At 38.4% G+C, this 27,642-nt stretch overlaps 3 protein-coding genes across 4 annotated transcripts in view; 2 read left to right on the forward strand and 1 right to left on the reverse strand.

Annotated features, from left to right (window-relative positions):
* P2RX5 (purinergic receptor P2X 5) overlaps positions 1-5,543 on the forward strand; it is a 77,039-nt gene extending 71,496 nt beyond the window's left edge. For both annotated transcript variants that reach the window (XM_075196945.1, XM_075196946.1), the window contains exons 11-12: positions 1,209-1,291; positions 3,362-5,543. In XM_075196945.1, coding sequence (XP_075053046.1) covers positions 1,209-1,291; positions 3,362-3,455 — 177 coding nt within the window. In that variant the 3' untranslated portion in view covers positions 3,456-5,543. The remainder of the gene's footprint in view (positions 1-1,208; positions 1,292-3,361) is intronic.
* A 4,177-nt stretch (positions 5,544-9,720) lies between these two features.
* Positions 9,721-13,768, reverse strand: EMC6 (ER membrane protein complex subunit 6). The gene is made up of 2 exons (XM_075196953.1): positions 13,642-13,768; positions 9,721-11,147 (listed from the first exon to the last, which is right to left on the reverse strand). The coding sequence occupies exon 2, from the start codon at positions 11,116-11,118 to the stop codon at positions 10,786-10,788; it is 333 nt and encodes a 110-aa protein (XP_075053054.1). The 5' UTR covers positions 11,119-11,147; positions 13,642-13,768; the 3' UTR covers positions 9,721-10,785.
* A 608-nt stretch (positions 13,769-14,376) lies between these two features.
* TAX1BP3 (Tax1 binding protein 3) lies at positions 14,377-27,248 on the forward strand. The gene is made up of 4 exons (XM_075196952.1): positions 14,377-14,498; positions 21,136-21,255; positions 21,391-21,468; positions 22,720-27,248. Exons 1-4 carry the CDS (start codon positions 14,460-14,462, stop codon positions 22,855-22,857), a joined length of 375 nt encoding a protein of 124 aa, XP_075053053.1. The 5' UTR covers positions 14,377-14,459; the 3' UTR covers positions 22,858-27,248.
* The last annotated feature ends 394 nt before the right edge of the window (positions 27,249-27,642 follow it).

Consider the following 27,642-nt stretch of genomic DNA (forward strand, 5'->3'; position numbering starts at 1 on the left):
CCCTGCCAGCACCCGCAGTGCAGACCCCAGAGCCTCATCCCGTGACAGCCTCTTACCCTGCCAGCACCCGCAGTGCACAGACCCCAAAGCCTCATCCCCTGTGACAGCCTCTTACCCTGCCAGCACCCGCAGTGCACAGACCCCAGAGCCTCATCCCCTGTGACAGCCTCTTACCCTGCCAGCACCCGCAGTGCACAGACCCCAGAACCTCATCCCCTGTGACAGCCTCTTACCCTGCCAGCACCCGCAGTGCACAGACCCCAGAACCTCATCCCCTGTGACAGCCTCTTACCCTGCCAGCACCCCACGTTGCACCTGTAATTCTACAAATGGCTGTCCCCTGATCACACTAGCTCCCAATGCACACCGCTGAACGGATCATCATGTCAATTTCCAAATTACTGGGTAAAATATTATATTTTGAAAGTTTCAGATTGAACCTCAGAGACCGAGTGTGAACGTTATTATTAGTACTTACTGTTATCTTGTTTTTTTAAAAAAAAACCACTTGTGTAGCTACACACCGTTCTCTCTTTCACCATGTTGCAATCAGATAGCTGAGTATAATTCACTCTGCCTTTCACTAAATAATCATAATACTCATTTTACAGACCTTTATTTCAATAAGGGTACACACTGGTGCTTCTCTTACACTGCAGCTATTTGTTAGATTAATTACAGTGCACCCAACATTGTATGATACAGTTAACCAGTGTGACAGCTGGTTAAACGATTACACTGCTCTTGGACCAGATGAAGAGCACAGATCTGAAGGTAAATTGTATGTAGTGTGTATGCATGAACTGGCAGACTGACTGGAACTTCAGTCTTTAGTAAAATAGTTAGTGATAACAAATTGGTTGAAAGTTTTTGTAGTGTGTACCTAGCCTATGGAATTTTTTATTTTAAGACTTGAGTCAAGTCTCCACCAGCAGAGTACAGACCACCTAAGGCCCTAGCCACCCGCCTACATCGCCTAACCAGTAATCCGACCCTGTCGGCAGTGACCATTTCAATTGACTTCCAAATGCTACTTGGCAAAATGAAAGTCTCAGAATCTTTCTATATGCTGCTGGCTTTTACCAGCTACTCAGCTCAGGAACTAAAAAAAAATTTGCTGGTATCTGTTCATCCAGCTAGATTGTAAATATTCTCCTTGGACAGTTATCAAATGTCTGTATATTCATTTTCATTTCACCAACTTTTAGGGAGCTTTCTTCTGTGACTTGGTCTTGTTGTATTTGATCAAAAAGAGCACATTTTACAGAGACAAGAAATTTGAAGAAGTGAAGTAAGTAGAATTTAGAGATTACGAAGAATGTTTTTTTTAACCTTTGTATATTGTGAAGGATCCATCGGCTTTATGAATATGTTATTGATAATATTAAAACGTGGGTAATATCAACATTATACATATATTTTTAGATTAGCCTTTGCAGAGTGCTAACTAACATTAATGTTTTGGAATGACATTTTTAAGCTTTATTATGATGTTTGCTACTTTAATTTGCACAAATATTTTCTCTTATAGAAACATATGTGAATGGTTTGCACTTAAATATAATAGTATCCTTATGCAACGATTTGTAAATGTACATCATACAAGCTTGTCACAATATACTAATGCGTCTAATATATCCTGGGACATTAGGGCTAATTATTCTATAAATACAAGAATACAAATTATTTATCTTCATCCTGGGTACGGAGGAGCAATATTTTCCAAACTGTTCTGTGGAATATTAATCTTTTGACAGAGGAATTTGACTTTAAATGTTCTTAGTCTTAGCCCAACCACACCACGCAGCAGAATGAATTGTCCCGCATTGTCCAGCTATAGTCATAGGGCCTGAGTCATTAAGGAGAGCAAAGCATAAAAAAGGAGTAACATTTGCATCTGGGCAAAACCATGTTACATTGGGGGTGGGGGGAGGTAAATTTAAAATGTGGGGTCAGATTCATAGTTGGGGTAGGACATGTCCTAGATCAACTTTAAATTTCAGTGTAATAATAAAACTATCAAGTATTTGTGTGTTAGATGAAACAGCCAGTATTTAACTTATGTGCAAAATAATAAACTAATTTGCACCCCTTTCATTGTAACATGGTTTGTCCCAGAGAACATTTACTCCTTTTTTGCCTTAATGACTCAGGCCCATAGACTACAAATACCACAAAATGCAAATGTACAAATATAGCGCGGGATGGTGAGGCAACAGCGGAATATCACCATAATTTCGTACCGCTGTAAAACGCCTGTTCTGCCATAAAGCTCTGTTCACATGAAATTTCACCACAGTTTCACTAATCCTGGGAGATCAGTATAAACCACTGGGGGAATATTTACTAAACTGCGGATTTGAAAAAGTGGAGTTGTTGCCTATAGCAACCAATCAGATTCTAGCTGTCATTTTGCAGAATATACTAAACTAATGAAAGGTAGAATCTGATTGGTTGCTATAGGCAAAATCTTCACTTTTTCAAACCTGCAGTTTAGTAAATATACCCCTGGGAGTGGGTGTTTTATCATTATGTCATTGCAAAAGAAACAACATTTTACCCATCTCTCAACCCTAATATACTGACCTGTTGGTCAATTGGGATAATGACCTTTCTGAAAATGTCTTTTATTAGCAATTATCCAAGGACCTATAAATAATGTTGACGTTATCCACTTTCTACCATTTTTATAAGTTTTATAACCTGTCAATATGTGATTCTATGCCAACAATTCTGTCATGTATCTTTTTATTTATCATTTAAATGTGTGTGTTTTTGTTCCCCTCCCCCCGGCTGCCATTTCCATTTATAAAGTATTATGTTGCGCAAATGTGACACAGACTGAATATTTTTTTTTTATAAAAAAAGGGAATATGGTTAAAAAAAACAAACACAAAATAAAGTCTGGCAATAGATAGTTGTTTTTTTAAGGCACAATCACTGGAACTAAATGCAGTTAATGTACTGTTTAACAGATTACCAAATACATTAACAAAGTCAAAAACTAATACAACATTTATTTCAACAAACTTAAACATTTGAATTTGGTCATTGCTCAATATGATAAATGGGAAATTATATCATTTGGTTTTGCTGTAAACTTTTATATGACAGCATTTGATGATTTTAAGATCTGTGACACCTAGAGCAAGTTATAAAGTCAGGATGCTCTGTGTCAAGTGTGAGTTTATAGTCTGATCTATATCAATGTGTCATTAAGTGACATGAAAGCTCTGTCTCCTTGAGAACTGCTCATAACACCAGAAGATAAAGTAATGGGCAGCTACATATTGGTGCATTATTGTTATTTAGGCATATACATAGTGTATCCTGGTAAATGCTAATACATTTGTATCTACAGATCATTCAAGAAAACCCTGCACGTCAATGGACAAAAGAAATCGAAAAGCCTCGATACCCCAGAACTAAACCAGCTACAGAGTGTGGAGACCTAATTTACGATGCAAGAGATAAACAAATATTAACGGAAAGGGCCTGGAGACTTATACGACTGGTCCATTGCCGGATTGTTTCCATGAACTGATTATTCCATCCACTGCTTCTTTTAACAATTGTGCTGCTAGTAGTTGGATACATGAAGATTTGCTGCATCAAAGACTGCAGCATTAAACTATTTATTCAATGGTTTGTTACATTACTGTTTACACAAGGCAACAAAGTTGCAGCACGCTCCAAGCTCTGCGATACATTGTTTAATAATGTATCCTGCTGGTCTTATTCTCTGGACAGCAAGCACTTTAGAGACTTATCGAAGGGACACATCCACTTCTCACATCACTGCTTTGCAGCTAGAGGGCAGTGTTGTTTTCTTGGCTTCATACGTCTTGACCACCTATTTTTTGTAATTATCTTCTTCAATCATGGTTTGGACCTTACATAGCACAGCTATTGTGCAGCTGTGTAATGTGTTCAGCAAGAGAAAAAAAAAGTGATAAACATTTTTAAAGGGAAGCCAAAATTGCTCGACTCCAAGATTGGGTATATACACATCAAAATATGATGCTGTTTTGCATAAGCATACATGGTTAGGCTGGTCACTGAGGCAAATCGGGGCATTCTGTAGGCACGGATTTGCCTCAATGAGGAAGTCACAAACTTGCGACTAGACCAAAACGGTGACTGTGCAAATAAACTAGAAAGAGTGGTGACACTCAAATTGCCTGGTATTCATAACTGATGTCAACTAACCATTAGGAAACTGAAGCTGAACTAGACGCACACATTGTTTATTAATGTTCATATCATAATGTAAATAATTACATTTCAAAAGCCTGACACATACATAAAACACATTCCCTTTGTCCACTAAATTCCCGAGCTGTTCAATAAGAATATTCATCATCATCATCATCATCCTCTATATAGCGCCAACATATTCCGTAGTGCTTTACAATTGGGGACAAACATAGTAAACTAATAAACAAACTGGGTAAAACAGACATAGAGGAGAGTAGGCCCCGCTCGCAAGCTTACAATCTATTCCCCATTTATTCATGTTGAATAAATGGGGAAATGTCAGTATTTCGGAAGTGGTGATTTAATCAGGGTTGTGGGCGAATGGAACATAGGCAGACAGTGCTTATACCTGACTTTGCATCCAAAGCATGGTAAGCATAGATGCTGCGCTCGCAAAGGATACATCACAGGTCAGCCAAAAATTTGAGTAAACCTGTAAACATTTATTTACGTATGCTCGATAGTCAGATTGGAAATTTAGAAGTGGATGGTATTTGATCGTTGACAATGAAGGCAGTAGAAGTGGTGGTATGGTATATACCCCTGTGCACCAGCCCACTGCCACCACTGGGTATGCATCTACAGCATATGCACCTGATTTATGTCAAATCATCAGCACATATTTGCACCAGCACTATAGCAGGTGCTAAAGATAAGCCTCCTGACAGCCTTATATGCGTGTTTCTGAAGGTCTGCATGAGCAGCATTTGCGCAAACATACCTTTACTGTGCTCGGCCAATGTTAGAACACTCCTTCCCTCCTCGCCAGGTGCAGGCAGGCATGAGCTCCAGAGATGCACAAGTCTGCACTGGCACACAAGCATGTGCCCACTTCCTGGGCCTGCACAGAGTGATTTCACGCAAGATGTGACACACAAGCTGGTGTAAATCCCACTCTACATCAGCCCATAAGTGTCTAAGCTAGTACAGTGGAGGGAAAAATGGGGAAGCATTCTTTCACTGTAACGGTCATCACAAATGACCACATATGTGAGCTAAGATTTTTTCATTATGGTATTAGTCTTTACCATTAATAAATTACACGTTTGGGTCTTTGCAGCCTGTTTTCAGAAATGAGAAATGCAACATCCTGATGTTTAGAGGATTATCTAGGGCTGTGTCCATACAACGCTCCTCAGCTCCAGTGGTACATTAAGCTTGAGAGGTGTTTTGTTATCAGAACGCAGCTCAGCCCAGATGTTGAATGGGACTAACTGCCCCCTATAGAGACATACACATAGAACATTGTAACTAATGTTGATCGCAATAAAATGCTCTGTAAACGACATGTAGTCCTATTCAAATTCTGTCTGAAGTGTGTTTAGCAAGATGCTGAAAGCAGCTCAAACATTGCATATCACGGATGTACGCAACCTGCATCTAAATGCATCAAGCTGAGAGTTCAGATTCTAGCTATCATTTATTTAGTGCATTCTACAAATTGAAAGCTATAATCTGATTAGTTGCTATAGGCAACATCTCCACTTTTCAAACTCTCAGCTTGATACATTTACCCCCCTGGAGTTCATTGCCACTGCCGTCATGAGGAGCAAACTGAATGTCTGCTATCTGTAAGTGCACAGGAGCTAAAGGATCACTGATGCTTAGATCTGCACACTTTGTGAAGTGTTCTCAGCGTGGCTGTCTTTAGTATGCCCTACAGTGGTAACAGGAGAGTCATGGTAGTATCATAGTTTCTTAGGCCACTGTGTGCTTTACAAGAAGCAGACACCGGTCAGGTCATGACTGCACTGCTAGCGAAGCAGATGTTAAATCCTACTGTGAACGAGCCCTTATGTTATTCCTAAATGTCACAAAAGCCTCTGCGCTGCGTCAAAAACGGAGCCTGTGGTTTTATGTATGTTTAGTACATAGATTTCTCAGGAAATATACTTACATTAAAGCAAACAAATAAAGCAATGTGTTGGCTCATTGTCTTTCGCAGCTACAATTTACCAACATAGCAAGAGGTACTAATCCTAATGCCAGTCATATAATTAAATGTGTATTCCATACCTACCTGTTTATATTGAACATAAACCTAATAATAGGTAAGTGGTTATGAAAGGCTCATGCTGCAGAGCTGTGCTGAGTATCCCCTGGTTAGTGCAGGATTGCAGAATGTTTACGAGTCTAATTCAACTGGGAGAAACATTCTGGAGCTCTGCACAACAACTGCATTGTTTTCCATAACACTGAATGGGCTCACTGGGAGTTTGCTATTATTACAGCACATAATTAGGATGCTGCTTATTTAGCTTCTTAATTAGGCTCATGCTATTTGTAGCTCTCAAGTGCTGTGATCTGGTCTTTTAGCCCAATTGCTAAGTGCTGTTAGGATGCACAAATGAATGTCCAAAGTAGGTAGATCCAATCTCTTATGGTTTCATGATGAATGATTGGAAAGTAGGGGGGGGGGCACCATCTCCATCTAAATGATAAAAATACAACACAATTCTATTGTCCAATGTTAAGTACACAAACTAATTATAACAACTTAATAATTGGGAATGCAGAGAACCATAAAAGTGGAAAGTACCTCCAGTACCAGAAACAGGAGCCATTGATGAGCAAAATAATATAAATAGCTTGTATAGGTAGGCTGGGGAGAAAAATACAACAAAACATCCTGTATAAAAGCATTTGCTGTTTCAATGTGGCCATTTCAACAGAGTACACAGACTATTTATCTTGTTGCAGGGATAAAAAACGCTTAGGCCTACAGCATGCAAACCTCTCTGTAAGCTTCTGATTGGATATGCTTTTTAACAATAGCCAGAGTATGGTAAAATCAGCTGCCTACTGTAAAATGTAAGTCACATAGCATATTCCAGACTATATTACAGCACAGTGCTGCAGGACCCAGAAATATAAGACATTTAATAATTAAAGGGAGTAATTTAATAACAAATTAAACGAAGTCTCCATTATTTCTTACAATAAAGTTTTCCTAGTAACTGCTACAGCAATGACACTCACCAATAATACAGATATTATTTACAGGAGTTTATACCTACATAGCATATTAACATCACGTGTATTAGCCAAATCAATTTTCTCATCTATTTATTTAATGGAATGACAAAGCTTTGGGAAGGGAGTGATCGAATGGGAAAGTTCACTCTGCACAAGTTTGGGAAAAAATGGCCCATACCGTACGTACTGTAATAGTCTGTGTACTTTCTCTTAACATCTATGTACATTGGCCATTCATCAATAATATTTATCTGTGCTATTTTTACATCATTTATTTCTAATGCAGGGAGACAAATGAAGTACCCCGAAGGTTACTTAAACATTCTGAACATCAAAATGACGGAAAAAAATAAGAGTAAGATCATGTTGGACCCTTTTGCTCCCAATTTGACTTTACCCTTGTAACAGCATTGATTAAATAGTTTGCTCAGCCGCAAAATGCTTAGTGTGGCCAAATTCACAAATGCTGTTCCTGGGACCACAGTTATGAGCATTAATATTTGTTCCATTAAAGTTACCGACTTCAAGAATGGCGTGGCATATTGTTCATTGACTTTGTATTACCTCTGTTTTGTTCGCTCTTTGATTGTTTTCTCTGTGACTGCAATTTACTCCCACCGCAGACATTCGCCTTTTAGGTGGCATCGCAGTTACACTTTGTTGCTTAAATTAATTAGTGCACATCTATTACTTTAACACTAAATGCAAATAAAACAAATAACTAGAAAGTAGAGTCAATTTGGATTAGCAAATAGAGTTATAAATGGTAACTATCCCCCCCCCAAAATAAAACCCCTAAATAAACCAAAGAAAGCAAGCACAAGACATGAGGCAAATCTAATCAGATGAAATAGTCAGGTACACAAAAGTCATTTGCAAATATTTTACCAAATTTGTGTGTTAACATATAAAAGGTAAGGAGCAGCATTCGTATATAATTATTGGAAAAGACTGCACTCACATCTTCAAGTAAATCCTCTTCAGGGTGCGCCACAATAGCTCCCATTTTCATGGTAGCTACTACATATTCAGAAAATAAAGAGGGCACTCTCTATTTAAGAGATTGAAAATAAAGAATAATCTATCTCGTTCCTTTATATTATAGTCGAGGTTTCAGGCTTACATCCCAACCTTTTTCAAGACAGATTTTCATTGAACAGCAGACAAGACAAGCATGGAGTCTATGCTTCTTTTGTGTGAAAGGGTCCAGGGGCATGTGGCCAGGTCAGATGACCTGATTATTAGACCTGGGTTTTTGCTGGGGCGAGCCCCGGCGACCCAGCTTGAGGCTCAGTGTGAAGAGGTCCAGGGGCACGTACCCAGGTCAGATGACCTGATAATTAGACCTGGGTCTTTTGGAGGGGTATCCGCCAGTGTGAACGGCAATACCGGGGCTTTTCAACCTGGGTCTCACTGAACACCATTAAAAAGTAAAAAAAAATCATCCCCCCAAAAGGAGCCAATCAGGGCTTCTCTTGTGATGTTGCCAGGGAGACACGGGCAGACCCATGTTCAGCGTGAACACAGTCTACCTGGTAATTTGCTAGGGTGGAAGGCTCTGTCCCCCTTGCAATATCCTTGGTTCATATACCCGGGATATTGCAGGGGCAACAATCTGAAAGTGATATAAGTAAATTGGCTGCTGGCAAAAATCAACCCTAGTGTATGTGTCCATTGAGGTGTTAAGGAATATAGATTGTTAGCTCCAGTGGGACAGGGACGGATGTGGATTAAATGCGCTGTGTAACGTGCTACATAAATATCTGTTACATAATATCTCAAAAGCAAATGCATTTGATAAGCGCTTTTGTTGCATTCCAATAATTCAATTGCATTTAAAGGGAACAAGTAGCATTCTGAAAACTGCTACAAAGGTTTGGGGTATCGGCCCCAATAATAGGCGTTTTACAAAAGTCAAAAACACACCTAAAATGCATTTATTTATTTTTTAAAAATGCCACTGAGTAGAAGTCCTCATCCTGGCCATAATTGTCCTCTCTGCTTTTCTATTCAATAATCAAAAGCTGATCAAGTAATGGGCAGATGCCTGTACCCAGCCCGCACTGAGATGACTTGATGGGTTAAGACCCACTTCTTCATAGCTCTTCTGCCTCAAAATGGAACTAATATACTAGAATTTATATTACTGTATAGTAAAGAGCAATGAAAACTGCATGTCTACTAACCATTAAATACTATTAACACAGGCTAGAGCAGTGTACAATCTATAAACTGCTCAAACACCAATGGACCTCCAGACAAGTGTAATAAAAATGGCTATTATAACTGGGTGCGCAAAGGAACAAGGGTTTTATTTTTTAGTGAAAATTCCTCTAAACGCATAAATCGGACAAGCACATGCTTACTTCAAAAAGATTGACAAAAAAAAAATAGCCTTGGTTTAAGCAAACACCATGGTTTACATGCTATATAAAATGAACATAGAAAGTTTGCTCCACTGGCAAAAAAAGAAAAGTTTAAGCAAACTGCATTTATAATGTTTATTAGTTTGCTGCACGTTACATTACTTCACAATCTCTGGAAGATTTCCAGTATGAACACAATGCGGCTTCTTTTAAAAGTATAATAAAACTAACGATTAAAGCTAAAAATTTGAATGTTACTGAACAGTTTTTAAACAGAGTGGTGGGACAAAACCTGAAGTGGTTTTACTTTGACTTCTACAAATTCTAATATATACTTATATTCAATGCAACTTGGGAATAAAGATCATTAAACTACTTCTTTAGTCATGATGTGGCCAAGTTCTTGCAATCCATCACTATTAAACTATTATGGTGAGGATATCAGCTACATCCCATATCTGGCACCAATTGGAGATACTTACAGGATCTTCTATATAGAAATAAGTCTTATTTTTTAAAGAAATGGAGAACTCCCATTTCTCCAAATACATTTGCATGTATTAATAAGAGTGATATGACTTGCTTAAAGAGGTTACTCCTGGATACTCACTCTCCCTTTATTTGCATTATAACAAATCAAGATGTGGGCCCATGCACAGTTTATTAGATTATGGTTTCTGTATAGCAATGTCAAGTTAATATATTGCTATTTTCCTGTTTGTATAGCTTTATTTTAATAAATATGCAAATACAGTAGCCAATTGATATATACCAAATGCAAGACAATTCACACAAGTAGCAGCAGAAGGTTTTACTAATCGATGCAGGTCTCCACATTGAGGTTATTTCATGTTAAATAACTTGTACAGTAGAATACATATATTAATCATACAGATACTGTACATACTGCATATTTTCTTAGGACTTTCATTTCATACTTACATGTGATTTATTTTCAGTAAATATTTTAAACTAAATTGTTTGACAAAATGCAAGTAACTTTATAAGTGTTTAATCGTTTTAATTTAAAGAAGCATACAGAATTATGATAAGTTACTAACAGAAATCAAGCAATATTTTCATTAAGTTAAAAACTAAATCTGACTGGGGAAATCAAAGGTTGGACACGAGTCTTTGAATTCCACTAAAAAGGGTGTTACTGAAAAGCAGATCCACATAGAAGAGTTCAGTAGACATGCACCATGCCATACAGGAAAGTCCAGAACAGGACATAGGTGAAGAGGCCGCCGATAAGCCCCCCAGTAAAAAGTGGCCGTCTCGATTTAAAATATTTATTCCACCTTCGTCCAGACTTTAATACCAAGAGCAAGGAGAGGAGGAAAGAAGCAAGGAAGTAAAAGATGAATCCATACAGGCCGGTTAGGCCAAGGATCCCAGCTGTGGCTCCGGATAGGGCAGACACTGAGGTTCTGCAATAGTCAAGGACAGCTGCGTTCCCTCGTACTGCAGCTTCACTGATGAACTGTGGACCTTCTCTCTTCAGGACTATTGCAGCCATTGCTGTAAATGTATGGTTTTCCACTACGGCTGTGCAACAGAAATAAAGATTAGTTAGAGCAAATTATTTATTGTTCCTGGAGGATAGACATTCGTTGGCAGAAACCATAAACATGTGACCAAAATTATTTGTCTGTACAGCCTTTATGTGGAAGACTGTTCAGCTTGTCAGTAACCTATGATGGAATTACTACTTTCAACGATCACACTAATTTTGCTCAAATGTCCAATGAACACCTCTCTATGATCACAAGTAAGCAATAAAAAAAAAAAAAAAAAGGGGGGAAATGCAGTTGAGCAACCACCATCTAAAGTTCTAAATAATTAATTTACACCATGTCAGAGGGTATAGAGCAATAATATCTAAAGCATTTGGGCGCTACAAAGAATAGAGGGAGGGAAAAGGTTAGATTCATAATTGAGTAGTTCTGCAATGCTATATAACTTAAAATGGCATGAGTTATGGCTTCTTCAAAAAAAAACACTACAAGGAAAATAAGTAAAAGTGTATCCCTCAAATAAGGTGTTATTATTGGATGTCCAACAGAGTACTGACATCATGTCTGAAAAAACTATCACCACTATAATGATAACATGGAAATAAGCAGCAAAGTTCTGTTGGTGATGGTAAATTTTACCCCAAGTTAGCACGCAATAAAATAGGAGTTTGCAGTTGCAAATTATGAATGGTCCTGTATAAAATATTTTGCCCATACAAAAATACATGATATAGTTTAACTTACATTGGATGCAGAAAAAAAAAAAAAAAGCAAATTGAATGCCAGGTCTTCATATATTAATAGTAATGATGACATTTAGTGGCATATTCAATTAGAATTTGCAGCAGCCCCTATAAAGTGCCAATACGGTACCGCAACATCGCAAATTTCTGTGCGCAGCCCTATAGGGTGCAGACAGAAAACTGCGATGTTGTGGTACGGGACCTGAGCGGCCACGCGTAATCGCAGCCGTGAATTTTAACTGAATATGCCCCTTAGAGTTATAAATTAATCCAACACCATGACCAGTATGGACACAAATATAACAAATACTTCCCAACCACCAGAAAACAGCAGATCATATACCCTCATTGATAGCCTCTGGTTCCAGTTCTATACCTGGGAATTGTGTTTCCAGACAGGCAAGTACTGTTACATAGCAGTCTCAATATAAACACAATGAACGCCAATGTGGAAATAGGATGAAGACATCCGGTGAGGTCATCTAGGGTTCCTCCAAGCTGTGGGTCATGTCAGAGGAGAACCAATCCAGCTCTCACAGAAAGAGCGCTATCACCCCATTTTTGAGCCCACTGCCCACCCTATTGCCATCAGAGGATTAGTGCACCTGAAGGGGTCTATTTACCATTTTTGGGTAATATGAAAGATTTTCTATAGCTGCTTAATCTTGTATCGCACCAATTTACCATTATGTACCAGTGGCAGCTGAGCTATGCTCAGCTCCTCTGCGATAATGGTTGGCAGTAGTAAGAGGACTCATCTGTCACCAGTTCAGTGCAGGGTCCCTCTGCACAATGGTAAGCCAGCCTGCATTTGTGCACTGGAAGAACAAACTTGGATGATAGGAGGAGGATGGCAGTACTTGTACCACCACTGCCTTGTTAAATAGCTTCCCCTTACCCAGAGAACCCCAGGCAGTAGTCTTCACTGTCCCAGGTGCTTTGATAAATAGAATCATAAATCCAGTGGACAGTGAAGCTTTCACTTGATCTATGGCTTTTCTCTCTGTGATAAATAGGCCCCAAAATCTTCTGTTTGCACTTCTATAGCTTCAAAAGAAAACAGAGGTTTTAAATCCAAAGTATACATCTGTCTTTGGGCCATTTAAAATTATCAGACATTGTACAAAGCAGGCATACTTGACATCCCTATAGTCAGAAGTAGTAGCCAATCAAATGTTAGGCCACATGCCTGGGATAGCACTAATTACTTAAAAGCAGTTTTATTAGGAATTTTATTTTATTAAGTATAATGTAAACATTTTCTTCTTTTTGCTAAAAGCCCTAAAACATAAAAAAAAGGGAGAAAAAAGGTTTACATTAATTTACTATAACAAAAACTTACAGGGATAGTCGTTAAGTAGATAAATCAGTTTTCTATGCTGTTGGAATAATTTGCGATTCTAAACAGCATTACTCAATTTTCCAAATTAATTTCAAGAGGAGTATTCACAAAATGATTAGCAAAGCATATAGTAAAATATTATGTGCAGGGTATATATTTTTAATACATTTACCGAAGAAAGGACGGATATAGGGAACCTGTCACATAATGACAGAGGCAGCCTCCAGGGTGTATATACAGCAGTCTAGATGTAAAGACAGTAATATAAAACCGCACAGACTACCTCCTTGTTACTCTCTGCTGATCTCCGTGTGTGGATTATGTGGTAACCTCTACGGTACGGGAATAAAAGAACCAGTCAGTCAGCCCATCTGCCATATGTAAGATGGATCCGTACTGAAGCCAGAGGCCGACGCTTCGCACCCTCCATAGTAACTCACCTCTGTGGCAGATTCCTGTCACCCACAACGGCGGCCTCCTCACACCACGACCACCAGACCAGTCTGACTATGAGCTTTCCGCCATCTTGTGCAATCACCGGAAGTTACCTTTCACCCCGTCAATAAGCCGGAAAAGGTACTTACATGCCATTGTAGTGTGGGCAGGCGCCATCTTGGTTAGTGGCAGGTTATTCTTACGTCAGCTTACGGGGCGCAGGTTACACTTTTGATACGTTCATTAACGTTCATTATTATTTATTTTAATTTGAATAACAATTCCTGTCAATGTGTAGAATTGTGGCTAAGTCTTCATGAGGTACTATAGACCAATTTACTCAAACTGTTGTTGGACTACAAGTCCCAGCACGTCATGGGGGCAGCAGGCTGGATAGGCACAGGTTGACTAACCTCTGTTATAGTGAGTGCATATTTCAGTACTGGTCTTAAATGAGACTTTATAGTAAACCATAATTCAAAGAAATCACTATAAGGCTATCAGTAATTTATCCCGGCATAGCCGTGTATCAGTAATATTACTGAATAGCTGTGTATCGGTAGAATTGATCTGCTGCTAAATATTCATGAGAAGTGGGCGTGGCGCAGCACAGAGTCAGCTGTGAGTATGTGGGAGTAAGCTGTTCGGAGGTGCGGTTTAGACACTACATAATTCATGAGTGGTGGGCGTGTCACGGGCCACGTGGGTCGGGGTTGGGTGGTACTCGGGTGGGTCATTAGATTAATATTCATGAGCTGGGTGTGTGTGAGGCCCGGGGTCGCTTTGTGAGTGCGGGTGGTGGCCAGTTGTGGAGTGAGCAGCGATGTCGTACATCCCGGGACAGCCAGTCACCGCCGTGGTGGTGAGTTATATGCTGGGGGCACAGATGGGGAGGGTGTGTGGCCGCTAGTACACCCCTCACAAGTTGAATTAGACCGAAACTCCTCCAGCCAGCGCCACTCAGCCTTCCTGCCAGTGCACCATGTAGCTGCAGAGATGATTACTAATCTGTACTCTGGTCTCTATAATATGCACCCTCACATCCCCTTTCTTGTGTCTTGTTCTCATAATTACATCATATTTCCATTACTCAGTGCTTTTTTTTTTTCTTCTGCTTATTGTAATGCTGACATCTCACACACCATATTCTGAACTTCTCTGCCCAATAGCAGCCCTCACACCTTGAAATCCATTGCTCCATAATACAGGCTTCTCAGACCCAGTTCCAGTGCACACCACTCATTACTGTTTACAATTGCACCCTTCAGCACAATACTTCAACTTGCACTTTCTGCACCCTAGAACTCCATCATCCAAGTCTATTTCTACTTGCACCCCAGAGGGCATTCCTCAGATATTGCTTCCTAATTTCACTGTCCTGCACACCCTTTACACCCCAGTCTCAGACCTTTGGGTGCTGTTCTTACTTGTGCAGCCATCTGGATTCTAACTTCTTCCAATTTAAACATTTCATAGGAATATATATAGTCAGCAAAAACCTCTTCTGTATTACCTGCTCCCCTGTTGCCATCTTGATAAGAAGTTAAATGCACTTTTTAGTTGTACTGTGTGCCTCAGCTAGCACAGGTTTGACTAGATTTTTGCCAGAGTGCATGAGTTTGCAGAACAGAATGGTGTTTGCATTGAAGTAGAAGTTTGCCCAAGGAGATGTAAGGAGTTTGGCAGAGAGAGTGTAGTGTGTTCCTTGTTAAGAGCAATGTGTACCTAGTTTGTAGAGAAGTATATTATTAGCACTAAATAGATTTCAAATTGTGGAAGTGCCAGATATAATAAAGATCGTCCCTCACAGTTCTTTAAGCCATAAATGAGGCTAAACTAAGCCATACTTTAGGATAAAAAAAAAAGTTTTATTTAATGAAAAGGGTATTTCTAAGGTGGTAGGAGGTTCAACTTTGATTAACATTTACACCTTTACCCAGTGCCCCACTTCACACTTTTCTTCCCAAACCTTTGGGTAATTCTAGATTGTGGAGACTCATCCCAAGAGTATGCACTTTGAAACAAGCTGTGTACCCCATCCATACTCACCAGTGTCAAATCAAATTATTTTGCGTTGCACATCCATCAAGCTTTGTAAATAGGTTTCTATCTTTGCTCTAATTTCACCATGGTGCTTACCTGTTTGATACTCGCTTGCATCACTGTGTCAGATTGTGGTCAGTACTGCCACTATCCAATACATTTTCCATTGATTTGATACTACTTACTCAATTTGGCTGATTATAAATTAGTTACAAAAGGGATGTCCTGATGTCATTTACGCAAAGTCTTGGAAGTGAAGAACCTAAAGTACAGGACACCTTGGGAAAGCTCAAGTTTGTACTTCGAATTATTGCAAGGATATATATATATATATATATATATATATATATATATATATATATATATATATATATATATATATATATATATATATATACACATACAGTTATTGAAAAACAACTCTAATTAAAAACATAGACAATAGCTTGTTTTTGTCCTCATTTTTAGCAGAGCATTTGGAGCAAGTTCTCAAAGCCTCCGACAGCAGTGTTCTATGTACTACATGAGTTCTCCCATAATACTCCACGTGTTCTGACAACTTTCTGTCATAGCCAGCACTAACTTTTTCAATTTCAGTTTGTGCTACATAAGCTCTTCTGTGGCATTGGACCAGATAAACTAGCCTTCGCTCCTCACGCACATCTATGACTCTTGGTCACCCATAACCTCTTCACCAGTTGTCCTTCCTTGGACCACTTTTAGTAGGTACTAACCACTGCCTACCGGGAACACCCCATTTTGGAGATGCTCTGACCCAGTTGTTTAGCCATCACAATTTGGCCTTTGTCAAAGTGGCTCAGATCCTTATGAATGCCTATTTTCTTCCCTGCTTCCAACACAGCAACTTCAAATACTGACTGTTCACTTGCTGCCTAATATGTCCCATCCCCTTGACAGGTCTGATTAAATTGGATAATCAATGTTATCCATTTAACTTGTCAGTGGTTTTAATGCTCTGGCTGATTGGTGTATGCTGTTATAATTAAAACCACCTTTGGATATATGGGTTGTGGTCCTGGGAAGTCACAACCAGGGCCGGTGAAATATAAACACAGCAGGAGGAAGTTTTTGTTTCTTTTTTGCCATCGCCGGGGTAGGTCCAAGGGTGCATGCGCAGTGTAGTGTCAAATGGGGCTTCACGACAAGTGCCAACCCGAGGCGCCACACAAATTAACACTGGTTCTTGACACAATCTTCAAAATAAACACGCAAAGACATTGTCACCTATATAAAATTGTACTACACTGCTGTGACAGATTATCAATTCAATTGTGTTTAGTATGTCATACGTGCTGTGGTTCGTTCTGTAATCAGTTACAGCAGTGTAACACTCTTTCAGACACTTAATAAATTTGGCTATGTCTTTGTATAAGGGAGCATTTGCTTACATTGTATCTTAAACTATCAGTGGCAACGTGCGTTTTAATAGGCTTGAGAATGTGCATGTTATGCTTAAAATGAATTCCTGTCTGTATGAGGCCTTAAACCAATGAAACGAGTTACTGGGACTTTAGCTTTAAGGTTGCTAGGGTAACCTGTTTTTTCTAGACAATGTATTTTGGTGCGCCCAAGAGAGCGCTGAATCATCACTAGGAAATGGTCTGGCTTCATATTGTGCAGGGCTCTGTGTTTCTCTCAATGGATGTTGTACAATAAAATCTTGCAGATATGGGATGCAGACTTGGCTGCTGGATGTCATAAAGCGGGGATGCTAAATATAACACAGAGCTAGAAGGACAGGCTGCTGCTTTAACCTATTTGGATAGTGGGGCCTTTGTTAGAAGACAGTGGAATACTAGGGCTTTATTTGAAGAAAGAATCCCCCTCAGGATATTGGATTTAGGACATGCTAATGGGTCTTATCTTCAAATTCCTGAGAGGTTGTATAAAAAAAACCAAAGGACAGTAACATTTGTGAAGATTTGATTGTTTAACTATTTTTCATTATTATTTTAAATTATTCTAAGAATATTTTCTGCTGACGCGTATTTTTGATTGACTACCACCATTTATGTCTTCATTTATCTATGTGACTTATTACTGGAATGAGTAACCATTCTATCAGTCCCATAAGCCTAGGTGTTTTAACTTGTCATTTTGTAATGGGCATCTATGCTTTCCAAAGGTTTTAACTTCGCCCCCTCCCTCCTTTCCACAGATCTGTTACTTATATAAGGTTTTTCAGTTGTATCCGCATCTCTCTTGTGCAATTGTAGTGAAGTGGGTCTCTGAGGGCTGCTGTGCAGATAAAGGGTTGACTAACAAAAGAAGGCTACATCTATGTATTTTGTTTTTCTTTACCTTTTTTTCTCTAAAAATGAGGTCATTGGATTTGTAGGACAATAGCTTTGATTTGTTTCTATATTTTTCTTCTATTGGCCCAATAATGCCCACTTTTAATGTTCTAAAAACACAAGAATCTCTCTAACGTTTAAATCAGTAGTGTGCTTAACTCTGTATGTTGTATTGTACACACTGTAGAGTTTTATAACTTGGAGGAATACATGCTTATTGTCGCATAACGGATGAGTCGGGTTGGTTGGGATATGAAACTGGGAAAAACAAGGACTCCACAACCAAAAAGTGGAGGCTTCACCTCATTTTATTAATTTTGTCCAGTACAAAATGATAACATTTTTATGGGGAAGGGGGGGTTACTTACCCCAAATATAGATCTTAAGAAGGGGTATCTCTTACTGAAAAAACTTTTAATTTTATTAATTAAAGTGAATAATCCATTGTTGTGTTGATAAGCCACTGTCTTCTATTGTTTTTGTGTCATTGGACTTATACAGCTACTAATGAGCACTGTTCTTAATAGGTTTGTGCACAACTATGTTGCTATAGTCAGTATGTTACACTGCACACATCCAGTTATTCCCTACCAGTGTAAATACATATAGGTCTCCCCCCGCTAAGGTTGGGAATAGAGTAAACCCATACAATGCAAGCATGAAATAGCTGACAAGATTACAGAAAGCATCTGCAAAATGGAAAGTAATGATAGCAGAGGTGTGTTTGACGCTCCTATCACTTCTGCATTCCTGCTAGTCAGAGCCAGTTCCTGACTGAGTCATACCAGACTTTGACAAGGAGTGCATGCATGGGACATAACATGTTATAACTTTGTAATCTATTCACTGCCTTCAACGGCTTCATAGCTGTCCAGTATGGTATGACTTCTTGTAGAAGCAGGTTGTGTTTAGCATGATTTATCTTGCCTGGTGGAGTGAGAGTACTCCCATCTCTCACAGTTACTGCTTGATATTGCCAAGCAAACATTCCACAATATCGTGTTCATTTGGCTAGTGGCAGCATTGTCCCAATGGAGGCGGTAGATGTTATTTAATATAATACAAAAGGATGAATATCTGCGCAAGTGCCCAGTGTAGATAGGTGATGGCTGCCAAAATCGGGGACAGTGTAAACTGGGGGGGGGGGGGGGGGGGGACAGCTCAGACAATGTTCAGAATATAGTTTGTTTAAGCATGCAGTAAATATGATCACTAAAGCCCCGTTCACTCAGCGCTTATCTTGCTGCATTGGAGATTTGATGTCTGTTGGCCACATGCCTTCAAGGTTGGTTTATAACCTCACAATTTTCATCTTAACCAGTTAAGTTTAATTGGGTAGAATGTTGACAATTTAGAGCTGGGTCACACGCTTTCCAATGGTTGGCCAGTTTGATCAAAAATCCAAACAGGCTGACCAAATAAACTTGTATATAACTAGAAATAAACAAATTTATATTGAAATAAATTTGAATATATTTGCGCAATTCATTTACTTTACTCTTGGTAATGTAAAAAAAAGTACATTGTTTTGGTTTTAAATTACAAAAAAGGTGTCTGTTGGCTCAGTGGTTAGTATTTATGCCTTACAGCACTGGGGGCATGGGTTTAAATCCAACCAACCTTATCTGTGTGGAGTTTGCATGCTCCCCCCATGTTTCCGTGGGCTTCTTACAAAACTAAGATCAGTGTGTGTGGTGGAGCTGATAGGGAGGGTAGAAAATTATAATGTAAGCTCCAATAGGACAGGAACTGATAATAATGATTACATATTATCTGTACAGTGTACAGTAATGTGATTGGAGCTATATAAATAAACAATAATTATTATTCTGTGGAAAATGTCACCCAGTACTAAGGGCGATTCTAAAGAGATTTCTATTATCAGGGCAGATTTGATGGTTTGTATTGCCCATAGATAACACAACAGATTTGTTGTGTAGATACATGTGTATACAATACACAGACTTTGGCTTATTTGTTATTGTATTCAAGGCCAAATCGTATTTGAGTCTGTATTTTGGGGAAGTCGTATAATCTATTGAGGTTTTCAAAGGCTGAAAACTCAATATATAGTTCAATGCATTATTCATAGCCTACTAGATATGCACTTCGTTTCGAGTTAGGCTGGGTACACACTACAGAAAGTTTCTCCTGGTGCGATATTGTTAATGATTTTACCAACGACTGAAAGTCCCGATCAGCATGCTGATTCATGTGTACACACTAAGCACGTTTTACAAGATTTATCTTTATATCTATGCTCTTCATCTGTCATAACCATCGGCTGAAAAGATCGTGACTCTGCACACTCCACAGATATCTATGGACGGTGCCGGTCATGAGTACTGCAGAATTGGAACGTCATCGATCCAGCATTGAATGAGATTTTTAGTTTGGTTTAAAAATCAATTCAAACGGTACGATGAGCTTTGGAGTGATAATCGTTCATCGTTGCAGTGTACACACTAATGTGATATCAGGCCAAAAGGTCGTTTATCGCGTGATTGGCCCGATAGTCAGCTGAAAACCCAGTAGTGTGTATCCAGCCCTAGTCAGTTCATGTATTAATGTCTTGTGTGTTGCTACCCACCTATGAAATTCCCTACAACGCGTGATAAACTCTCCCCCAAACCTTCAAATGATCTCTGAAAACACATCTCTGTATTAGAACTTGCCCTACCCCCACCTATACTACACAGTCTTGCTACTGTCCCAATATTCACTAACTAGCCGGTCCATCCATTTCCTTTATTTTCATGTCTGCAGTTATGTGGTCTACCTTGTATGTGCCTGTTTTATGTGTGCTCTTCCCAGCTGGCGCATCAATGAAAATAATATTGTAACTTAATGTATATGTTCAATAGGAGGTTGTAAGCTCTAGTAATAGGACCATATATATATATATATATATATATATATATATATATATATATATATATATATATATATATATATTTCTGTGGTTCTTTCATTTTAATCCTATTAAGACATTTAAAAACATATTGTATTTCTCATTGTCTAGTATGTGCTTTCCGGTGTAGTGGGCACATTAAGCAAGCAGACGTTTCGAGGTTAGCGTGGCTATTGGGTAAACTGGTTTTGTAATGCACCAAATCTCAGTCTTTTATTTTATTTTTAAAGCAAAGAGTTGAAATCCACAAACTGCGCCAGGGAGAATGTCTGATCCTTGGATTCAGTATTGGAGGTGGCATTGACCAAGACCCTGCTCAGAACCCTTTTTCAGAGGACAAAACCGATAAGGTGGGAGTTTTAATTGTATCTTCTATAAACCTTTTTCTGGGGAAGGGGGGTACGATGTGTCTGCGGAACTGTGGGGAGCCTTACAGTCCATAGTATTGCCTAGGTCTCCTGTATCCTAACTGCTTGTCATTACAGGGCATCTATGTTACAAGGGTAACTGAGGGAGGACCTGCAGAGGTGGCTGGACTTCAAATGGGAGACAAAATAATGCAGGTAAAAAAAATATGCTCCTTGTTTTCCATCTCTAATTTAGTAATGAAATACATATATTACTATAGATATAGAAAAGTTACCTGTAAACACTAGCTGTAGTCTAGTTTGTATTCTGACCTCTGTTGCAGTGGTCATCACTATTTTTAGTTGCTTGTAAATATTTTACATGTATTAATCCAAAATTCCACCTTTCTAATATATATCAACCATGGCTTGCAAGGCTAGGTGATGACTGGACAAGTTCAGTGAAACCTGGGATCCATGGGTTGGGTCTTATACTAACTAGTCAGCAGTGTAACCTTTATGTTACGTAGTGGGATTATTAATGCTAAGACACTGTCAGCTTCTTCATTTGTATTTTTTATTTATTCCGTATGGGTGAGTGTTTTTATAATGTATAAAACCTATTAAAATGACAATAGCGTGCAGTAAAGGTGCCTATACAACTATGGTTCTGCTCCTAGTAGGCTTCAGAATGCACTTTGTATGTGCTGAAGATATCAGATGCTGATAGATACTGGCAGAAAATGACACTGTCTGAGCTGTCATTGTCTGACTGCACTAGATGTGTCGTACGATCCATCCTATCACCCCAAGTACCGAACTACTGGACCTTGCCAAGTTGGCCACATGTCCAAATTGAACATAGATCTGTACATGTGGTACTTGAGTTGGGCAGCTGGATATGTCCATGTATGTGCACCTGAAGGGACCACTAAGCCTCACAATTTAAATGTTCATTGACCCAAGAAGGTAATAATAATTCATTTTTCATTGTCTGACATTCCACTGCAGCTCTGTTACAGTCAAGTGTTCTCTCCCTAGTCCATTTCAGACTGTAGAAGCTCCTCCCACATGCTGGACCATATTCCTAATAGGAGCTGATAAAAGTCAATTTCTGAGCATACAGTCATTTATATTACTGTGATATTGCTGATATTGCTGCCTCTGACACTGTATGAATCCACAGAGCCACACATTACATTTTTGCAAAACAAATTTGCTAAACTGTCATGGTGGATTTTTATTCATCCAATTAATTCATGTATATTTTTCATCTCTGATGCACAGACCTTTTTTGATTGAAACGTATATGTCAGTATATGTGAGCTGTAATGTCTATTACAGAATTCCGTTTGATAATGCTGCAACTTGTATCTTACATTTAGGCCCATTAATTCTTTTCAACAAAATTTACAATGCAGCAATGTGCTTTTCCTTTACTAAGTGACCCATCGCTGTCTCTTACAGGTGAACGGATGGGACATGACCATGGTCACACATGACCAGGCCAGAAAACGTCTCACCAAGAAGAATGAGGAAGTTGTCCGACTCCTAGTGACCAGGAGATCCTTGCAAGAGGCTCTCCGACAATCAATGAGACAATAAAAAGATCTGATCACTACATCCATTCCTTCATCTTATGTTGGTGCACTGGTTAAACTGAAGGCACATGTGTAAGGCAATCTTACATACATGAGACGTTGCTGAACGTCATCTTTCCTTCTACCCATCCAATCGGTGAAGATGATTGGACTTCTAGTTCAGCACCAGCTCATGTGTTTGAGGTTTAAGGTAAATAATTAATGGTGTTAATCAGTGTCATTATATCATCACCAGTGTTTGATCTGCCACATTCTGTTTTTTGTTTTTGTTTTTTAAGCCTTTTCTATAAAAACAGGCAGAGTTTTGTTTGTTTTAATCGCTGATTGTCATTGTTACTTTTTAATTTGTTTTCACAAATGAACTAGAAGAGATTATACTAATTTCATCAATACTGGGAGAAGCTGAATAGATAACACAAACACTGTCCATATATTGCAATTTGTAGACCTCTGGAGTCGCCTCAATTTGACTCTTATCTTCTATGACATGAAAGGCCACTGAACTTAACATTCCAGTTGATGTCAGATATATTATTATTGTCTTGTTAAATTATTTAGTGCAAGTACAAAGAATGACCTGCCCTTTATCTTTGTACCTGAGTCTAGCAGAGGAGCTTTTTTATTTGTAGAACACTTTCCTATGGGGGAACCCTAACGGGTAGATTTATCAAACTCTAAAAAGGAAAAGTTCCGGTGTTGCTCATAGCAACCAATCAGATTCGAGCTATTATTTATCTAGTACATTCTAGAAAATTGGGTAGAATTTGATTGGTTGCTGTGGGGAAAACCTGCATGTTTTTTTTTTTTTTTTGTTTTTTTTTCTCTATTTTTGGTTTGATAAATCTACCCCTAAATCTTTGAAATCTCAGTTTGTTTATTGTTTTTCTGATTACATTAATTTCATGTGTTATGCACGTGAAGCTCCGAGCCTCATCAGGTTTCAATGGCGACAAGCTCTCAGCACTGTAAGCTTATTTGTTTCAGATTCTGAGAGGTGTCCCTCAATAAGCTAGCCTGTATAAGTGGTTTGAGTAGGATAACTGCTTATCCTTTAAAAAGCCCGGTCCCCGTCTTGTTTAATTTTCATTTGCCTATGCAGATTTTCCACATAGGCAAATCAAAGTGAGGAGTGAGAGCATGGTGGGCATATTTATAAATGGCCCAGTTATTTCATGCAGCTCAGTAATACATAGATGTGCATGTTACATGGTGGCTTTTCTTCCTATTTAAGTTCAGTGGCTTTTTAGTGCTAAATCTAGTATTTTGATTCCAGTTTTTATTGCAATTTTACAAGGGTCTGTATAATTCTAGAATACATGATTTATTATTACATGAGCTGTCTGATTGCCACTCTGTGAAGTTATATGGTTAATGGCGTATAGCTGAAATAAAATCCTACTCTGTACTACAGTTTTCCAGTAAGATTATAACTTTATCTATACAATTCTTCCAGCATTAAAATATTGCACTTTTTTTTTTTTTCTTTTTTTTTTTTTGCAATTAGTTTATTTTTCAATCTTTTAGTTTTACAAGTTAAATGTTAAAATACACATGATAAAGATGAGACAATTTAGAGGTGTGAAATAAACAGACCCATAGACTAATTTCATTTTAACCACTCTCCATGCATTTTGTATTGAGTATGTCTCTTTTTATATAGGCACACAACTCTTTCTGTCTTTATCTTAAGGACCAATCATTTTACAATACTGGAGAGTACAAAATGGACAGTGATTGGTTGGGACTCTCTGTGCGGGCAGCGATGGCCATTGGTTCTGCTAAATGTTAACCACTAATCAGATTTTTATATCGCATTACAAGGGACTATCCGTAATGATGCATGTACCAAAGAATTATACTAATCATATTGTTCCAATTGTGGTTTTTGCCGACTACAAACTTTTCCTTTCAACTTGCAATAACGAAATCTTAAAGGAGGTGTTGGTAACACTTAAAAAATATAACAGCATTTCAGGAACTTGGCATCACAGGCAAAGTTGAAAACCCAGGGGAAACATTTTATAAAACACACACTAGACTTTCTATCTTTAAGTATTTTGAAAGACACTAGAGGGGGGCACTGAGTCTAAAATGGCCAGTAATACTCTGACATGCTTGACTTACATTATATACAATATAAAATATTTAAAGTTTTGATATATGGGGACCTTTTACATATATATTTGTAAATGTCTCAAAGTGCCTTCTACTATTGGATTAATTATTTGGCCTTAAACACTAAAATGTTTGTGCAGTGATAAATTGTGCTTTCTTTGGTAAGAAACACCAAGTGCCTATTAGTATAGAGGCAGGTCTGTGCGCTGCAGGTGAGAGAGAGGAAACTACACCAGATTGTGATACTATCTTTTAGAAACACATCGCCCGAGCTTTTAAATAAAAGAATGAAACCAAGTGTAGCTGTTAGTGGCAAGATTGTTAGTTGTGATCTAATCTTGCATACCTGCCACCAGTTGACTTGTTTGCCAGTTTTGTAAATGCTATTTAATCTGCTTGTACATATCCCAACCACATGCATGTATTGGACGTGTATGATGTACTGTCTGGCCATAGATACTCAAGATATATGCACACCCTATTACATAAGATTATGGGCAGGTTAGAAATAGGTAGACTTTGGTTTGAGGTCTGCTTGGTGATGAATTTTGATGTTTTTTCCAGCATACCAAATGTTCATTACCTAAAGCTCTTCTATTGTTATCAAACCAGAACACCTGTGATCCCAAGAAAGAGGATTGTAGTTAAACAACATGTGCAAAGATACAGTATGATTCATTTCTACAGCTGATGAAATCAGCACATTGACTGGTGCCATAAAAGCGTTCTAGTTAACGGAATTGCCTTAACACTAAAAGCTTTGATCTGTAGGATCTAAGTAATGCACACTCACTGCCATATGTATGTAAAGAACTAAAGGTATTGTAAAAAAAAATGAAGATGTGCCCAGCAGCCACTGCATTTGCTAAGCCAATATTTGTGAGAATGCAGTCTATCCACTCACTAGGAATTGGTGACATCTTGAGACATAAGCCACTTTGTGTGTCATACCTCAGACAATTTCCTAGTGAATCAATGGGTTAAATAATGGTTTAGCCCAAAATATGGCTGCCTCTATCTTTTGCAAGTGGCAGGTACTCTAATATCTACGTAAAGTGTGCACTCACACTTCGTACTTACTACGTTTTTAAATTGCTGTTAGAGGTTTTAGTATGTGTCGTAAATATTTTGCAGTTTCTGAAGACTAGGTGCAGTTGTATCATCCTAAGCATTGGCTTGTGGGAGCTCATGTACTAGCTGGAGAGTGCTCTATGCCTGATCTAACCATGGCATACATTTCACTTGTTGTTTGTTGTATGTTCCTGTCCTGTTTTGTCGAGATGGTTTAGAAATGTTCTCTGATGTAAGAGGTAGTTCTTGTGAATACTACTTGCTCCAGCTGCTAACTTTTTACACTAACTCATTGCTTCATTCGACTAGTGTAGATATTATCACATGTTCATTGCAGTAATATTCCACAGAACTCTGACCATAATTACTGCTCAAACACATATGGGCTGCCCAGTTTCTGGAAGCCAATTTGTGGGCTCAACCAATATTCAGGATCAAGAAATGGCTTTTAACAAACCAAATGGCAGGCTGTATGTAGCCCCCAACCACTGTGTTCTAGCATACCACTGTAGGTAGTCTTTTATATGTTAGATGGGGAGCAGTCTTGTATATAACTTCAAGGGACCAAAATGTGAGTTTTGGGAGTGCAGTGAACACACAATTGGGGGGGTCATTTATGACCATTAGTGCATACCAAACATGCAAACGCTGTCACTTTTTAGTGCACTTTACTAAAACTGGAAAAGGGTGTTACACGTACCAACCAATCAGTTTTTAGTGTTTCTTTACTAAACTGTATTAGAAAAATAACAGCTATAATTCGGTAGGTTACTGTGGAAACACTTTTCCTTAAATCTCTCTACGTGATTGGAAGCACAAATTATAGCCAGCAAATTTCACAAAAATTGATACTACGCTGCAGTTTCCCGTTTCATTTTTTGTTTTCCCATGGTTGCCAAATCCAACACTTTGTATATTTCCATAAAGCTTATTTGTCTTTTTGTGCCTTCAATTGTATAATCAGGACTTCTGCTTGTAGATCTGTTATCATCTTTTGTTTTATTTGTATAAATACTGTTAACTTTAAGACCACTTCATCAATAAAAGAATTCTGTACTATTAAATACACTTGGACAATACTAATTTTGCACTGCTAACTAGCTGACCAATCTGTGCCATACTGACATGTATTGAGGCATATGTTCGTTGAGGTTTTTATACTGTTTGTACACAAAAATGGAATAAAACACAAACTGGATTTTAAAAGTTGTCCTATATTTGTCTGTCTTGTTTTCATTATGTCCTGTTTTGTTTTTCTTGTTTTGTTTTTTATTCACCATGATCATTGTCTAACACTTCTCAACATCTATTTAAAAACCTAATAGGTCTTATTTTGTAAATTGTATTAGAAAATACATATGTCCATGAACTCACTAATAACCTAGCACTCCACTTACATTAATATATCTTCACTTGTATTACTGATACACAGATGCACATGTGAAAAGAGTCCATTGTCTGGGTACTGGTGCATCAATAAAAAAAAAAAACTGATTAATGCTGACATTAAGAACCAACCGTGTGAATTTGAAAATTACAGGCATACATTAGGGCCTGTTGACAGGCCAACAGTAAGGAAATCTCTGCTCATATGTACATAGAA

Source organism: Mixophyes fleayi, chromosome 2 (genome assembly GCF_038048845.1).
Source record: "Mixophyes fleayi isolate aMixFle1 chromosome 2, aMixFle1.hap1, whole genome shotgun sequence".
In the NCBI taxonomy this organism is placed as follows: domain Eukaryota; kingdom Metazoa; phylum Chordata; class Amphibia; order Anura; family Limnodynastidae; genus Mixophyes; species Mixophyes fleayi.

Bases quoted from the DNA above. Each gene is read 5' to 3' on its own strand.
- EMC6 (XM_075196953.1), bottom strand. From the start codon at position 11,118: ATGGCTGCAATAGTCCTGAAGAGAGAAGGTCCACAGTTCATCAGTGAA.
- TAX1BP3 (XM_075196952.1), top strand. From the start codon at position 14,460: ATGTCGTACATCCCGGGACAGCCAGTCACCGCCGTGGTG. The intron at 14,499-21,135 runs GTGAGTTATATG...TTATTTTTAAAG, and splicing joins AGCCAGTCACCGCCGTGGTG to CAAAGAGTTGAAATCCACAA. The intron at 21,256-21,390 runs GTGGGAGTTTTA...TTGTCATTACAG, and splicing joins CAGAGGACAAAACCGATAAG to GGCATCTATGTTACAAGGGT.